General features: G+C 39.1%; 1 protein-coding gene across 1 annotated transcript in view; it reads right to left on the minus strand.

The window, feature by feature from the left end:
• LOC116887853 (dystrophin-like) overlaps window positions 1-17633 on the minus strand; it is a 569231-nt gene that overhangs the window by 220872 nt on the left and 330726 nt on the right. The window contains 1 exon segment of the mRNA XM_032889357.1: window positions 13105-13223. Within this exon segment, the coding sequence (XP_032745248.1) occupies window positions 13105-13223 (119 nt within the window).

The following is a 17633-nucleotide window of genomic DNA, read 5'->3' on the forward strand; positions in this document are numbered from 1 at the left end:
ATAATATCATGCAAGGTGGTTTATTTTGCTTTTTCCTACTGTTCTGTTTTTTATTTGAATGTTTCTGTTATAGGCAAAATAATTAACAAAAGAAATGACTTAATATGAACAAATACTGTGTTCTTCAAAATTTGTTTTCCATAACTTTCAAATCTGTCTAGGTGAGTGGTAGGATATCTCTCCCATATTTGAGGTTATTTCAAGTTTAATGAGTACTATGGAGAAGGTTAGGAGGGAACTAGTGTGCATTCAATATCATTCTGTCCTAAAGAATAGGAGCTAGTGTATGTCTTTCCGAAATCAGATTATCTAACAGTGATTTGAAGAGGATAGGAGTGAAGGAGAGAGGTTAGCTCAAAGTGTGTTATGGAGGAGGGTTTGTGTGAACCAGTGTCTACTTCTCAGAATCCATGTTGAGCTCTACTACAGAGGATATTAGTAGTGAATTAGTGTACTCTCTAACACAGTCTGTCCTATGAAGTCATGAAAGGACTTATCTCCTTGATCCATGTAGTTCTAAACTTCACAGATCCTATTGAGGATAGCAATGATCTAGTGAAACTAACTCCATCAGTCTTACATAGGTGGCATATGTGGGAATATTATGTCTCTGAAAATGCATGTTTTCCTACCATTATATATACTATGGAGGAGTATAGGGTTGAGGTACTGTGCTGTCAAACTCATTCTGTCCTAAAAAGAAGGTTGAAAGAAAGATAGTATCTGCCTGTGGATCCATATCATGCTAACTTGACCTTTCCTACAGGAGAGGTTAGGAGTGAACTAGAGTTTGCTCCACCTCCATTTAGTCTATGGAGGATGCTTGGAGGGATATAGTATTTTTCTCTCATGTTCTCCATCTTACCACTTTGCCATTTCGCCATTTCCCAGTATTTAAGCTGCCCTAAAGGAGGTTAGGAGAGAGTAGTTTTGTTCTCCAGCTCTGTCTCTAGTACTGAAAAGACTTAGTGTTTCATTGCCAGCAGGTCCTCTCAATGTTATTAAGCAAAAATCTGTTTAAAATGGGAGACCACATTATTTTCAGCATTAACAAAACTTAAAAATAATAAACATGTTTACTTGTCACAGAGAGACATATAGAGATCCAGCTTTGATAGAATTTTTTGTTAATAACTTTTATTGTGATTGCCAGGTAGATCAAGCACAGGTACCCAAACTATACTCTGTTTAGAAAGGTCTCATTTATACTTTGGAAACTAATTGTTATTTAATTATTTCTGGGAAGGATGTTTCTATCACTCTGTGGACTTCAATTTCAATGGATTGACTGTTTTTGCCATATACAAGTTTTTTAGTTCCAAGAACACACATTTTCCAGAAAAGAGAGGTTGGATAAATTGTAACTGCCAGTGATGAAGGAGGACTGAAACGAATCAGTGAAATCAGGATTCAAAAAGATCACTGCACTCATGAACTCAGAAAGCTGTCTAATCAGGGACATTTCCTGTGCAATATAAACCATTGAATAATGCAATGTGTATTGGGGGTGGATCAGAAGTTCTAGTCTGTAGTTAAGACCTACTGACAGTTGATGATGGTTGGAGAATAGAGTCAAATTTCTATAAGGATGTGGCACCAAGTAGGTTCTTTATTTTGCAGTAGATGATACAATTTCCATGCACTTGTGAGAGCACTAAATATGTAGCAGGTCTGGATGAAATGAAAATGCTCTAAAATATAGACGTGTTGTCTCATTTTGACAATCCAACTTTTGAAAGAACAGGGTCCAAGAAATGAGAATTCCCCTAGGAATCTCATGCTCAAAGAAAATGGCCCAAACATAGGGAAACCTGTTTACCAGAATGAGATTTCATACAATCTTAATAATTTGCAAAGACATTTTATAGGATGAATAAAGGATAGTTATTGAGGGGTTGGAGTACATTTCGAACAGGACTCCTTACATGTCAATACCCTTTGTCTCTCTTTTTAAACCTTGATATCACTTCAGGATCCAAAAAGTTAACTTGGGTGGTTCAGCTGTTATTCACACCTGTTCTTCATGTGGCTGTATGAAATAAATACTTTTTTCTTTCCACTAATATCTTGATACCTTCACTTTATATGTTGCCAAGTCATGTCTAATCCTGGTTTTGGGCACAGGCTGAGGCCAAAGGTTCAAAAACTACAAAAATAATAGGGAAAGAATGAAGTTGTGAAGGGGAGACAGAGGAGATATGCAAGAAGTTGGAGTAGAGATGGGGTAGGTAAAGTATAATACTGAGAGAATAGAAGTTAGACAGATTCACTGGTATGCTTACATATAGGGAAAGAGACCATGCCTATGTCAGAAAGGTAGTCTCATTGTCATCTCCTATTCTGAATCTTGGCCATTAGTTAAGATTTATCAAGTCCCCAGAGATCAACACTCCTCAAGTAATCCTAACTGTTGAATCTCTGGTCATCTACTGTTTATCATGTGGAAGCAATTAAGGGCATCTAGTATTCTCTAGCCAAAAATAGCAGTAAATGTGACCTCCACATTTGTTCAGAGAGACTAGGTATTAGAGAGACTCCCTATAGGTACACAGATAGGCAAAGAAGACAAGATAGGTGATAAATATGGCAAGCTGACAAAATGACTTCTCCTTCAACATCCCGATTTGAAATAAAAGGTAAGAGATCAAAATAACCATCTTTGTTTCCTGACAGCAAGTCTCCTGCTGATGGACTGACTCGATACATTCACAGCTATACTGGTACAAAACTACCACAGATACTACTCAGTCAACCATCATATCTGTCTTAAAACTGATCAACCCTAAATAAAGGGCAGAAAACTCTTAGAGTTTTTCAAATTGCAGCTCTTGAGATATGACTGGATTTACAGGTTTCTGAGTCTTCCCTTGAGTTCTCAGAGGGTCATTTTGTATACATAATGGATGAGTGTGGAGCTCATCCCACAAAACACCTTTTCTTAAACTACTTTGTCTGTTTGCTGCTTTTATTATGTCTCAAGTTGTGCTTGAAATATTTCTTGTCTTTTTATTTCTTTAACTGGCAGAGAAAATGAACCAAATCAAGCCCCAGAGCCTAAGTCATGTCCTGCGTCATTTTGGTTCTCATCTGGGATTACTCTTGGGGATCATAAAACTTAACAGATCACATAATCAGACTAAACCCTGAAAGAACAGGCAATTTGACAGATATGGTGCCTAAACCCTTCCTTCATCCTGGCACAGAGGGTTACATTTATTTGCTTCTCTTTAACCAAGGAGGTTTTCTCAGCCCACCTCTGTTTTTATACTGTAGGAAGACAGTTAAACTGTTTGGTAACTAAAGACCACTGAACACAACTTTGAACTAATAATCTAAGGCCTGGCTCCATAGTATTGTGACTTCATTCTGTTCTTGGGGAAATATGATCCAGGTGCCTAAAGGAGAGATATTTTTAGGGAAATTTATAAAATTGCTCTCTGTGTGAAGACAGACTGTGGCATATGTTCCTGTATACCTTATCCTGACTCTTCTCAATATTCAATGAGAGAAAGGCCATCTACAGTTTCAAAATAGAACTGAATGATAGTTTTCTTCTCTTTCTCACCCTAGAAGCTTTTTGACAATACTGACAACTAATTATAGCTAATCTACTCCTCTGGTCTAAGACTATGAAATGCTTCCTTTATTTCTTTAGTTTACTATGTGGAAACCCTACACAATTAGGTAATATAAAAGTCTTTTATGTTTATAAATTCTAAGTAACAAAAGTCTATCTATCTATCTATCTATCTATTTATCTATCTATCTCTATCACTCCCCACTGATTAATTAGGTAAAACCAGATGTTAGTTTGGTCCAAAGTAGGCTCCTAAAATTTGTATGATCTTGAGAATGTCCTAAATTTAAGTACTCTAACTAAAGGAAAAAGAAAGATTTTTAGTGGGCAGAGGGAATCCTATATTCAGCATTCTTAGGGGATGTACTAACACACTGATTTCTGTTCATCAGGAAAACCATTATCTCCATTAACTGCCCCAACAGTCAACTGCCTTAGGGAGAGGCATGGAGTTGTTGATTGATCTTAATAGCTTGAATCAAGTCATAGAACACCACAGGGGTCACTACAGTATAAGCTCTACATACTTACACCACAGTTACTGATTTCTATTTTTTCTATTAGTTTGAAGACACCAATAAACTTTTCTATCCACCCATGTAGTGTTTTCACTCTACCTTGGATAATATCATAAAAGTTCATGTATTTTCTTTTTTTTATTATTGTTCTGTCTTTTGTTTGAATCTTTCAGTTTTAGCCAAAATAGATTAACAAAAGAAATTTAATATGATCAAATACTTCTTGAAAATTTGTTCTCCATTACTTTCTAAAATGTCTAAGTGAAAGCTACTTAATCTCCCTTATGTTTGTGGTTGTCTCAATTTTAATGAGTCCTGTGGATAAGGTAGCAGGGATCTAGTCAGCCTTCAATCTCATTCTGTCCTAAATAAGAGGCTTGAGGGTGTTGATGTCTGTCTTTCAGAAATCAGATTCTCCAACAGTGAATTGAATAGGATAGGAGAGAAAGAATGAGTATAGTTCATAGAAAGCCATGGAAGAGGATTTTAGTGAGTCAATGTCTACCACTCACAATCCATATTGACCTAACATGATCTATACTGTGGATGATGTCAGTAATGTTAGGTAGCCAAGTGCTATTGACAGTTGATGGTGGTTGGAGTTGATTGTAGATTTTCTTTAAGGAAGTAGCACTTCATATGAACTTTAATCTCTAGTAGATGATATAATTTCCATGCACATGTTGGAGCACTAAGTGTGTAGCAGACCTAGATGAAATGAAAATGCTCAAAAATGACATTACTGTCTTATTTTGACAATTCAAATATTTTTAAAGGATGGGCTCCAAGTAATGGGAATTTCTCTAGGAATCTCATGCTGAGAAATGTCGCAAACACAGGAGAACCTATTTCTCTGAACAGGATTTCATATATTCCTAACAAATTTTCAAGATGAAATTCACAGGATGAATAAAACACAGTCCTAGAGGACTTTACTATATTTTGAACAGGACTCATATTTACATACACATATACATATACACATACACATACACACACACATACACACACACACACACACACATACGTGTGTGTGTACATATATACACTCTCTTTTTAAACCTTAATATCAGTTCAGGAATCCAAAGATTAGTGCTGGAACTTCAGTTGGTGTATTTCCTTCTTCCTAAGGTGGCCATAGTAATAAAATTTTTTTCCTTTCTACTGTTAAATTTATGCTTTTAGTGTACATGTTGAGTTGATGTCTAATCCTGGTTTGAAACCCAGGCTGAGTCTAGTAGTTCAAAAACAACTGAAAAATAGGGAAAGATATGAAGTTGTGAGGGGGACACAAAGGAGATACATGAGAAAGTGGAGTAGAGATGGGTAGGTCAAGTACCAAATTGAGAGACTAAGCGTTAGAGAGATTCCCTGGAAGGCAGAGAGATAGAGAAAGAGGCCATGCCTACGTCAGAAAGCTGGTCTTATTGCTGTCTCCTATTCTGTAACTTCGCCATCAGTTAAGATTTACCATAGATCAGTACTCCTCAAGTGATCCTGACTGTTGAACCTCTGATCCTCTATGTATTTGCTAGGTGGAAGCAGTTAAGAGCAGTCAGTATTCTCAAGCCCATAACTGCAGTAAATGTGACTTCCATTTTTGGTCTGAGAGGCTAGGTATTAGGGTGACAGATAGGTAGAGAAGTCATGACAATATAATGAATGTGACAAACTAATGAAATGGCTTCTTCTTTGACCTCCTGACTTGATATAAAAGTATAAGAGCCTCAAATAACTGTCTTCCTTTCCTGTAGCAAGCTTCCTGCTGATGGACTGACTCTATATGTTCAGGGCTAGAGCAGGACATGTGTTCAACAAATGATACTCAGCCAATCATCCTCCCTGTCTAAAAATCGTCCAATGCTAAATGAGGTAGAAAAACTCCTAGAGTTTGTCAAATGTCAACCCTTGCTATGTGACTTGATTTCCAGCTTTCTATGTCTCCCCTGTAATTTACAGAGGGTAATTTTCTCTATGTACATCCTGCATAAATATGATCTTCATCCCTAGAAAAGAGACTTTCTCTAACTACTGTTTGTATTTGTTACTTTTGAGATGTCTCTGCTGCTGCATTTTGTGCTTAAAGACTTCTTATCTTAATATTCTTCAACTGAGAGAGAAAACAAACTGAAATCAAGTCCATTAGCCTGACTCATGTTCTGGGTCATTTTCATTCTCATTGGGAATTTCTCCTGAGGATCACCAAACTCATCAAACCACAAATCAGGCCAATGCTTAAGGTGACAGGAAATGTGACAGGTAAGTTGCCTACACCTTTCCTCCATCCTGGCAGTGGGTTAATTTTATTTCCTTCTCTCTACCAAAGAAGGTCTCTCCAGATACACCTCTGTCTTTGTACCCTAGAAAGCAAATTTAACTGTTCAGTATCCAGAGACCAGTGAACACAACTTCAAACAATATTAATCTAAGGCATAGACTCCAGAGTATAGTGACTACACACTGTTCATGTGTTGAAATTGATCCAGGAGCCTAAAGAAGTAGTATTCTGAAGGAAATTTGTAAAACTACTCTCTGTGTAGACACAGACAGACTGTGGGGTAAGTTCCTGTATAACTTACCCTGACATTTCCTCAATGTTCTATGTGAGAGAGTTCAACTACTGTTTTGAAATAGAATTGAATGATAGTTTTCTTATCTCCCTCACCCTAAAAGTTTTGGAAAATACTGAAATTGATTACAGCTACTCTACTCCTCTGAAATAAGCGTATGAAATCCTTCTTCTGTTTATATATTTTACTAAGAGGGGCCCTATCCAGTTGCCCACTGCAGCCATACAAAATGCTTTCACCTTTGTCAATTCTAACTACCAAAATCTCTGCTCATAAAAATACTTCTAAATGTCTGTATTTAATAGGGAAGATGTATGAATCCCACAGAGATCTGGGACTGATAATGTGATGGTCTCAGATTATCAGGGAGTTGGGATCATTGTCAGCAAAATGTAACCATCTACTTTGTTACCATCTTGGATTATTGCCCTATCCATATGGAAGCAGTCTTCTAATTTAGTCTCCATCTTGTTTAATGAAACCACATAACACCCACCAACTGTAAGAGTACCCAAAGAAGTTCCTAGTCCTAATTAGTCCTCCCTCTGGCTACCATTCTCTTGGCCTATGATGAATTAGACAACAATATACATTGGTTAGGTCCAAAATAAGTTCAACAAAATTGGTGTGTTATTGAGAATGTCCTAAATAGAAGGATTCTGGCAAGATAAACTGAAAACGTGTTATTGGGCAAAAGGAATCCTATATACAGCATTCCTAGTGGATGTATGAAGGATGATCTCTGTTTATCATAGAAACTGCAGCCTCCATTAACTGCCCCCCAACAGTCAACTGCCTTGGGCAGAGAAATGTAGTTGTTGATGTATTTAAACAGCCTACATCAATTGATAGAACACCATGGGGGCAATGATATAAATATCTATATACTTGCCCAATATATACTGTTTTCTCTTTTCATTGGCAGACCAGTCATGTGAGGCCAGCAATAAACTTTTCTATGTACACATGAAGGGTCTTTTCTCTACCTTGGATAATATCATCCAATGTGGTTTATTTTATTTTCACTTATTTTTGTATCTGTGTTTGAATCTTTCAGTTATATTAAAAAGAGTTTAACAAAAGAAATTATTTGATATGATCACATACTGTTCCTAAAGTTTGTTCTGTCTTACTTTCTAAAATATCTAGATGAGCGCTTGCTTAAGCCTCATAGATTTGATGAATTTAATGAATCTTGTGAACATTGTTAGGGGTAATTAGTGTGTCTTCAATCTTATCGACCAGTCCTAATGAGGAGGATAGGGATGATGGAGTGACACTCCATCTTCATCTCTCTTACTTAGAATCCTTATGTGGAAATACTACCTGTCTCAGAGAATGAATGTTTTCATACCTTAATCTGTACTATGAAGTAGTATAGGAATGAGGTACTCTACTGTCAAACTTATTCTGTCTTACAAAGGAGGAATGGCTACAGCTAGTATCTGCCTAAAGATTGATATCATGTGATTTTGATCTTTCTTACAGGAGAATGTAGGAGTGAACTAGAGTGCTTCCATCTCAGAATAGCCTATGAAGGAAAGCGGGAGGGAACCAGTGTTTTTTTCTCATGTTCTACATTTTACCACTTTACCATTTCAATATTTTCCCAGCAATCTTTAAACTGTCCTAATGAAAAGGTTAGGAAGAAACTATTGTGTTTTCCACCTCAGTCTCTAGTACTGAAGATACTTAATTTATCAGTGATGTTTACAGGTCCTGTCAAATTTATTAAGCAAAATTTTGTTAGAAAATAGGGTTGACATTATTTCAGCTCTAATAAAATCTCACAATAATATACATGTTCACTTCTCATTAACAGAGAAATAATGATTCAGCTTTGATATGCTTTCTTGTTAACTAACAAAGTCAAGGTATTTTCATTTCTAGGAAGGGCAATCCCAGCTACCCAAACTTTACTGTGTTTAGAAGGATCTCATATATACTCTTGATACTAATCCTTAATTATTGAGTCTCTAGGGAAGATTTTTCTATAATCATTCGACTTCCATTTAAAAGTCTTTACTATTTCTTCTTACCATATACAAGATTTTCAGTTACATGAACACCCACTTGCCATAAAAAGAGGTTGGTTAAATTGTCCCTGTCAGAAGACAAGGAGGACTGGAGAAAAATAGTGAAATGAGGATTTGTGAAGATCACTGTACTCATGAACTCAGAGTTGCTGCTTTTTGGGGGACAATACCTGTACAATACAAACCATGTAATAATTTAGTATATATTGATGGTAGATCAAAAGTTCCAGTCTGTAAACAACACCTATTGACAGTTGATGGCAGTTGAAGAACATATTTGATTTTTCTATTAGCATACAGCACCTCATAGGTACTTTAGACCCCAGTAGAAGATACAATTTCCATGGATATCTGGAAGCACTAAATGTGTTACAGGCATGGATGAAAGGAAAATTGTCTGAAAAGCTATTCTTGCCTCATTTTGACAATCCAACTATTGAAATAATGGGTTGCCAGAAAAGAGAATTTCTCTAGGAATCTCATGCTGAAAGAAGAAAAATGACCCAAAAGAAGGGCTCCTTTTTTTGTGAATGAGATGTCATACAATCTTAACAATTTGTTAATATACCTTATAGGATAAATAATGCACAGTCCTGAAGGATTGGACCACATTTTGAATAGCACTCAATGTACATGTCTACATGCTAGACTCTCTTTTTAAACCTTAATATCAGTTCAGGAACCCGAAGTTAAACACTGAAAGTACAAATAGTGTTCTATCTTCCTTATATGGCCAAATGAAATAAATTTTGACTTGACTTATAATTTGATGCTTTCAGTTTACATATTAGTAATTCATATCTAATCCTGGTTTGAGGCATAGGTTGTATCCAATAGTTAAAAACAAGTGAAAATAAAGGAAAAGTTATGAATTTGTGCGGGAGACACAGAGAAGATAGGTGAGGAGATAGTGTAAGTAAAGTCCAAAAATGAGATATTAGGAGTCAGACAGACTCCCTGGTAGGAAGACAGATAGGGATAGAGGCCATGTCTAAATCAGAAATGTGTTCTCATTTTTGTTCCCCATTATGCATCCTTGTCATCTGTTAATATTTATCAATGCCCCTTAGAACAATAGTTCTCTGGTGGTGCTGTCTTGATCTTCATGTTGTCTATCTACCCTTTGTCAGGTAGAAGCAGTTAAGAGCAGTTAGTATTCTCAAGACTATAATAGCATTAAGCATTAAACCAAGTTTGGTTTGAGAGACTTGGTATTATAGACACTCCCTGTAGGTAGACAGATATGTGAAGAAGCCAAGACAAGATAATAATAAAATAGCAAATTCACAAAATGGCTTCTCCTTCACCCTCCCATCTTGAGCTAAAAGACTAAGAGCTCAAAACAACTGTCTTTGTTTCCTGCCAGCAAGCCTCTTTCTGGTGGACTGACTCTATAAGTTCAAGGCTAGATTAGGACATGCATACAACATATGCTACTCAGTCAAACATCCTGTCTAAAATCTGACCAACACTGAATTATAGGAGGAAAACTGTTTATCAAATGCCACCCTTGAAATATGACTGGGTTTCAAGCTTTCTGACATTGCCCTGTGCTTTGCAGAGGATCATTTTCTCTGTGTTCTTCCTGCATACTTGTTGTCCTCATCCCTGAGAAAAAGCTTTTCTTAAACTACTGCTTGTGTTTGCTACTTTTGAGATCTTTCTGATCCTGAATGTTGTTCTTGATACTTTCTTATTTTTTACTTCTTTAACTGCCAGAGGAAATGAACCCAATCAAAACCAATAGACTGAGTCATGTTACTTATCATTTTGTTTCTCATTGGTGATTTCTCTTGGGGATCACCAAAAATTTCAGATCAAAAATCAGGGCAAATGATAATGGGACAGGAAATTAAATAGATAAATTGCGTACACCTTTCCTCCTTCCTTGCATACAGTGTTAATTTTATTGTCTTCTCTCTAACAAACAGGGTTCCCTAAGACCTACCTCTGTCTTTGTACCCTAAGAAGCCTGTTTAACTGTTCAGTAGCCAGAGAGAAGTGAGCACAACTACAAACTGTACTAATAGCCTAAGACCCAGACTCCATATTAATGTTATCTCACACTGTTACTGTTCATGGTGAAACTGATCTAGGTGCCTAAAGGAGGGGAATTTTTAGGGAAATTTGTAAAATTGTTCTCTGCGTAGAGACAGATGAACTCTTGGATAATTTCTTGTATATCTTATACTGACACTTTCTTTATTTTCAGTATTTGAGGGGCCAATGATTGTTTTGAACCAGAATTGAATGATATTTTTCTTCTATCCTTCACCATAGAAGCTATTTGACAAAATCCTGAAACTGAATGTAGCTACTCTGCTCTTCTGAGCTAAGACTATGAATTTCTTCCTCTGTTTACTTATTTTGCTAATTGGGGCCCCTATCCTGTCACCCACATAAATAAGACAACAGGTTTTTAACTTTATCCTTTCTAAGTAACAAAATTTTCTGCTTTTGGTTAAAGCCTATACATGTCTGAGTTTAATCGGTAAGATGTATGAATTCTACAGAACTCTGTGCCTGACAAGTAAAGGGCTCACATTATCAGGGAGTTGAGTTCACTGTCAGAAAATGTAACCATCTGCTTTGACACTACCTTAGATTATGACCTCATCAAGAGGGAAGCAGTCTTGTGACTTGGCCTCCATCTTGTTTAATGTAACCACATAACTTCAACCAGCAATAATAGTACCCAAAGAACTACCTAGTCCTAATGAATCCTCCCTTTGGTTATTTTTTCTCTCTGCCCCCACCTTTAGCTAATTAGAGAACACCATTTATTTAGTCCAAAATTCTCCCCCTCCAAAAAAAAATTGGTGTGAGCCTGACCATGTCCTAAATAGAAGTACTTTGGTTAAGCTATACAGAAAGCTTGTTATTGGGCAAAGGGAATCCTATATTCAGCATTCCTAGGGTATGTACTAAGGCTGATTTCAATTTATCAGCCCAACCACTATTCTCATTAACTGCCACAACTGTCAACTGCCTTCAGCAGAGGCATAGAGTAGTTGATAAATCTTAACAGTCTGCATCAATTCATAGACTATCATGGGGCCAATTACAATATAAAATCTACATACTTCCCTAACATTTACTGTTTTTTATTTTTAGTGGCAGACCAGTAATTTGAGGCCAACAAACTATTCTATCTACCTATGGAGCATCTTTACTCTTTATTAGATTATATCATCCAAGATGGTTTATTTTGCATTTTCTTATTGTTCTGTCTATTCTTTGAATTGTTCAGTTATTGGCCAATGAAATTAACTGTAGAAATTACCTAATATCATCATATACTAAGTTCTAACATTGAACTTCTTTGCTTTCTAAAATAGGTTTGCTCATGTATAGTGACACACAGAGGTGTCTGTTCAAAAGAGAAGGAGAATGTGGAAGGGGTAGAGGACTTTTGTAATGGGGTACTGAGAGAAAAGCAGGGTTGATATTTGGTTGTAAATTGAATAAGTAAATAAATTTTAAAAAGACAAAAATATTTAATATTTCAAAGATCATTTATCTATCTGTTTTTACTATTCTTCACTTTCTGCCCACCCAATAGTTTCCTGTTTTATTTCAGATCCCACAAATTTTGCACTCAAAGTTCTAGTAGTATAGTAAGGTGTCAGCAGAGAGATAACAGACTAATTTCACAAATTTGGTACAATGTGAATGTGTCTCACTGAGTAAATCCATTGTCCAGATTTGGATTTGTAGGGTTGGTAATAAAGATGAAACTTAGTTAAGAGTAATATAACAAAAAGATACAAGTTTCTCTATTCTCTGCCAGTTAATGAAGACAAAAAGAAATAACCTTCAAAATGAGGACCTCCTCAATGTTATAACAGCAGTACAGGTGTGTGTGTTTTGTGTGTGTGTGTGTGTGTGTGTGTGTGTGTGTACAATGATTTAAATATTAAATCACATTGCATTTTATAAAGCAAATGAACAAATTTGGCAAGAGTAACTAATTAATTATGGTTGACTTATCTACCAAATCTTTGGTTGAATAATTAACTATTTGTAATTAATTGGAATCAGTGCTCTCTAATATGTTATGCTCCATCCATGAGGTACATACCGTGTCAGAATTTTGTTTTTGTTTTCTTTTGTGCCCTTAGAAAGTTTCACACTTCAGTTTAAAAATTTTGTACATTGAGAACTACAATTATCTGTCAACTTACAATCTCGAATAGACAACAGCATTTTTCGTATTATCAGAACACAGGAAAATATTGCTCCATGGCTTTCTATATTTTGTTACTGTTGAGACAAGGTCTTATTCTGCATGTATTTTTACATTTTGTGATTACTATATGGAAAAGTGAAGTCTGTATGAGAAAACAAACAAGAAGTAAAGATAAACTGTAGTAAAAATTAAGGCAGTCTAAATATCTACCAACCTTCAGGATCAAGAAGTTTTTCTATGCCTAACTGACATTTGGCAATGTTGAAGGCATGTTCCAGTCTTTGGGTGGCTGACTGCTGGGAAACCACGCTATTCCAATCAAAGAGGTCTGGCCTGAAACAAAGACATACACACACACACACACAAAAATATAAATTACTCTACAATGTACTATAAAATTCATTCCATTTGAGATATTTTTGTTACCTCAAATCCATAAGAATTAACTGTGATTCTTTTTACCTGTAGTGATGAAAAAAGCCCCTTTAATAAGCTCATATCTTTGAATGATTATTCCTGTGTAAGTGAAACTGTTGAGAAAGGATTAGGAACTGTGATCTTGTTGGATTTGATGTAGAGTACATTTTGGAGGAACTGTGTCAGTTAGAGTGGGCTTTGAGGCTTCAAAAGCACATGCCAGGCTAGGTCTCTTTCTGTCTCTTCCCTGAAACTTACAGGTCAGATATGAGCTCTCAGCCATTCCAGCATTATGCCTGGTTTCTATCATTCCCTGACTCCTAACTTTACTCCTATGAAGATCATTTATTAACTATTTGAAACTGTGGACAAACCTTCAATTAAATGATTGTTTTTATAATTTGTCTTTGTTACAGTGTCTCCTCACAGCAATAGGACAATAACTAGCATTGTCCCTCAAACATTTTTAAGTAGATCATATTTTAACTTAGAACATTGACATTTCACATGATAAATAATGTAGAAATATTCTAAATTATGCCATAATAAAGTTGGGAAAGAGAATTTCATAAAATAGAAAGAAAATTATAATTTATTATTCATAAAGATATGTCACATTTTTGAATCTTAATATTGGAATATGAACCATTTACAGGTAACTCTTGATTTCTTTACCCAATATCATATTTCTTCTAATGTATCCCTACTGAAAAACCAATCATTTCATGTTTTCTCGACATAATAGGACTAGGGCACTCATGAACTATCGTTGTAGCAATGGTTGCCTGCAGAAAATCTTCAAAAGACAGTCTATCAGTATTTCAGCATAGATGAGAGAGTGGCACAAGAGCCTCCACCCCTAACAGAGGGCTATTGAAAAGTGATGGTTGATCCTATGGGTTGATGTACATGTGTATATGGTAAAATTAATATCTGGTACAGGACTATATATTGGCTGTATCACAGGGAGAAGTGTTTAGACTAGGCTTGAACGGAATTGAGGGTCACATTGAAGCCCCAAACTCACTATTACAAGCCAAGTAGTGTGAAGACTAGGATTGGTAATTGCTTGTAGTACCCAGGTAAAATTTGTTACATTGTGTAAAAAAAATGTATCTGGTAGTATGGGGCATATAAAACCTGAGAAGAAGACATAAGGAGACTGGGTATGGACTGGACTGGTGCCAGCACAGCAGTACATGCTCAACAGGCTAGCCCATGGAGGAAGACCTGGGAAGTCTGTGTATGAAGTGTGCTGTAGATGTCGGAAAGGGTCTTGTGAGTAGATGTGAGTAGGAACAATCCTGGTGGGAGCCTCGATCTTAGCTATACGACTTAATGGTGTGACTAGGTGGGGTGACATATTTGGACCCCAAAGAATCCTAGAGGTAGCTACTACAAGATACAGGATGCAAGGCTAGGCTTTGGTACGTAGGCTAGACATGTTGGGATGTAGAAAAAGAATTATAGGATACTGGGTCACCAAGCTTGACCCTGGAAGAGGACATGGGAAGTCTGCATAAAAGCTGGGGAAGGCAGAACAAAATGCCCTTTGGGTATATGTAAATAGCCTTCTGGTAAGAAGCTAGATGTTTGCTCTCTTACGGGTTGATAGATGACTGACATAGCTACTGATATTCAAATACATCCATGTTACTTGGGAGTGATTTTAGGGAAGACATTAAAGTTACTAGCCAAAGATTAAGGGAGACATAGTGGATTAAACCATTGAGCAGGGAGAAACATAGGGAAGAGCTTGGAGAAGCAAATGCTCTATTGTATGTTCTATCATAACTAAAATGGATATATGAAGAAGGTTGGGATGGAAAAGTTGCCTTGGGGTTGTTGAAGGAGAAACCTCCTTTTAAAACTAGAGTCTCTTAATCTTTTCCTCCCCATGAGTGTCAGAAGTGGTACATTCTGCTGCAACCGGCTTCAACAGGCATTCTGGGCCGTCATAGTCAAGCTTTGTTAAGTCTGAGCACATGCTCGCCTACTATTGGCTGAGAACCTGGTGACGAATCAGGCCTTAGGAGTGCGCCCTTAGCTCCTCTGGCAGTTGCTCCTACTCTCTCGAGGTAGCAACAACCTAGAGCGATTGATGGCGAAAGTTACTAAGAAGTCAAAGGACACGGTGTCCGAAATGAATGTCCCGACTTCATCTAGTGAGACACAGGAAGTGGCAAAGCCTATCATGCCAATACCTTAAGACCAAAGCGTTTCACAAATTATATCCCCTAGCATTCTCTCTGTGGTAAGGTAAGATGACCACCCCTACCAGAGCTCCCTCCTTTGATTTACTCTTGTCTAAAGTGACTAGCTTTCCTCAGCCTGGCCTAAACTCTTATCTACCTTTCACCTTGACAAAGTCCCCTTCACTTGCTTATCCTGACTTTCTTCTACATTAACGAACTTTCTTGTGTTTTATCATTACAGGGTGCCAGGCCCAACAAACGTGGAAAACGCAGCAGCTCCCAAAAGACCAAGAAGGATGCTGGAGAGGCCGCTCAGCCTGCGGCTAAGAAGACCAAAAAATCACCACTGGTCGAGCAGCCAACCGTGCCTGTGCCCGAAGTGTTACCTGCCACCGCCACGGCCACCGCCACCGCCACCGCCACAGCAGCTGCGCCAGTAACAACGGTGGCAGCAGTGGAAGCTGTAAAGGAGGCAGTGGTGGTGAAGGAGGAGGCAGCGGTTGTGGAGGAGGCAGTGGTGGTGAAGGAGGAGGTAGTGGTGGTGAAGGAGGAGACAACTGTGAAGGAGGAGGCAGTGGTAGTAAAGGAGGAGGCAGTCATCGTGGTGAAGGAGGAGGCAGGCGTGGTGGAGGAGGCCGCGGTAGTGAAGGAGGAGGCCGCGGTCGTGGAGGAGGCAGTTGTGGTAAAGGAGGAGGCGGTTGTGGTGGGGAGGAGGAGGCTGTCCTGGTGAAGGAGGAGGCAGTCCAGGTGAAGGAGGAGGCGGCCGAGGTGAAGGAGGAGGCTGTCGAGGTGAAGGAGGAGGCAGAGTTAAAGCCCATCAAGGAGGAACTGATCCCGACCAGCGAAGCAGTACCCACTACTACATCCAGTGTTCCTGTTGAGGCAGAGAGCCAATAGATGGCTATCTCAATGCTGGGAATTGCCCAGACCCCCAAAGAATAAAATTTTAAATTTTATTGATATTGTTAAAAATAAACTGATTGTAATTGGAAAGTATGTTTTTGAGTCACTAATGGAGGAAAAAGAAAAGGGGAGGGGAAGTGTTACCTAGAGACAAGAGTAGGGCATTGTGGTGGGTAGAGCCAAGGGAAGGAGTTCGGTGGGGGGTAGAGCCAAGGGAGTTCAGGTAGGTAGAGCCAAGGGAGCCCGGGGGGTAGAGCCAAGGGAGCTTAAGAGTCTGGTGGGTAGAGCCGAGAGAGTTCTGGGTGGGCAGAGCCGAGTGAGTTCCAGAGTTCGAGTGGATAGAGCCGAAGAAGTTCGTGTGGGTAGAGCCGAGAGAGTTCGGGTGGGTAGAGCCGAGGGAGTTCGGGTGGGTAGAGCCGAGAGAGTTCGGGTGGGTAGAGGCGAGGGAGTTCGGGTGGGTAGAGGGGAGGGAGTCGGGTGGGTAGAGGAGGGAGGAGGGGAGTTCGGGTGGGTAGAGCGAGTGGAGAGTTCGGGTGGGTAGAGCCGAGGGAGTTCGGGTGGGTAGAGCCAGAGAGTTCGGGGGAGAGCCGAGGAGAGAGTTTCAGAGTTCCGGGTGGGGTAGAGGCGCAGGAGTTCCAGGAGCCCGGGTGGGTAGGAGCCGAGGGAGTCGGGGTGGGTAGAGGCAGGAGTTCGAGGGGTAGAGCCGAGAGACTCGTGGGGTAGAGCCAAGGGAGTTCGGGGTGGGTAGAGGCAGTGAGTTGGTGGGTAGAGCCAAGGAGTTCGGGTGGGTAGAGGCAGGAGTTCGGGTGGTAGAGCAGAGACTTCGGGTGGGTAGAGCCGAAAGTGAGTTCCAGGGAGTTCGGGTGGGGGTAGAGCCTAGAGGAGTTCCGTGGTGAGCCTAGAGGGAGTTCGGGTGGGGTAGGAGCCCAAGGAGTTCCGTGGCGGTAGAGCCGAAGGAGTTCGGGTGGGTGGAGCCAAGGAGTTCGGGTGGGTAGAGGCAGTGAGTTCCGTGGGGTAAAGGCGAAAGGTTCGGGGTGGGAGAGCCGAGGAGAGAGTTTCAGAGTACAGATGGGTAGAGGCGCAGGAAGTTCCAGAGTTCGGGTGGGTAAGCAGCGAGGGAATTCGGGGTGGTAGAGCCGAGAGGCCTGGTGGGGTAAAGGAAAAGTGCCCAGAGTTCGGGAGGGGTAGAGCCGAGGGAGTTCGGGTGGGTAGAGCCAGGAGTTCCAGA

Source organism: Rattus rattus, chromosome X, assembly GCF_011064425.1.
Source record: "Rattus rattus isolate New Zealand chromosome X, Rrattus_CSIRO_v1, whole genome shotgun sequence".
Classification (NCBI taxonomy): domain Eukaryota; kingdom Metazoa; phylum Chordata; class Mammalia; order Rodentia; family Muridae; genus Rattus; species Rattus rattus.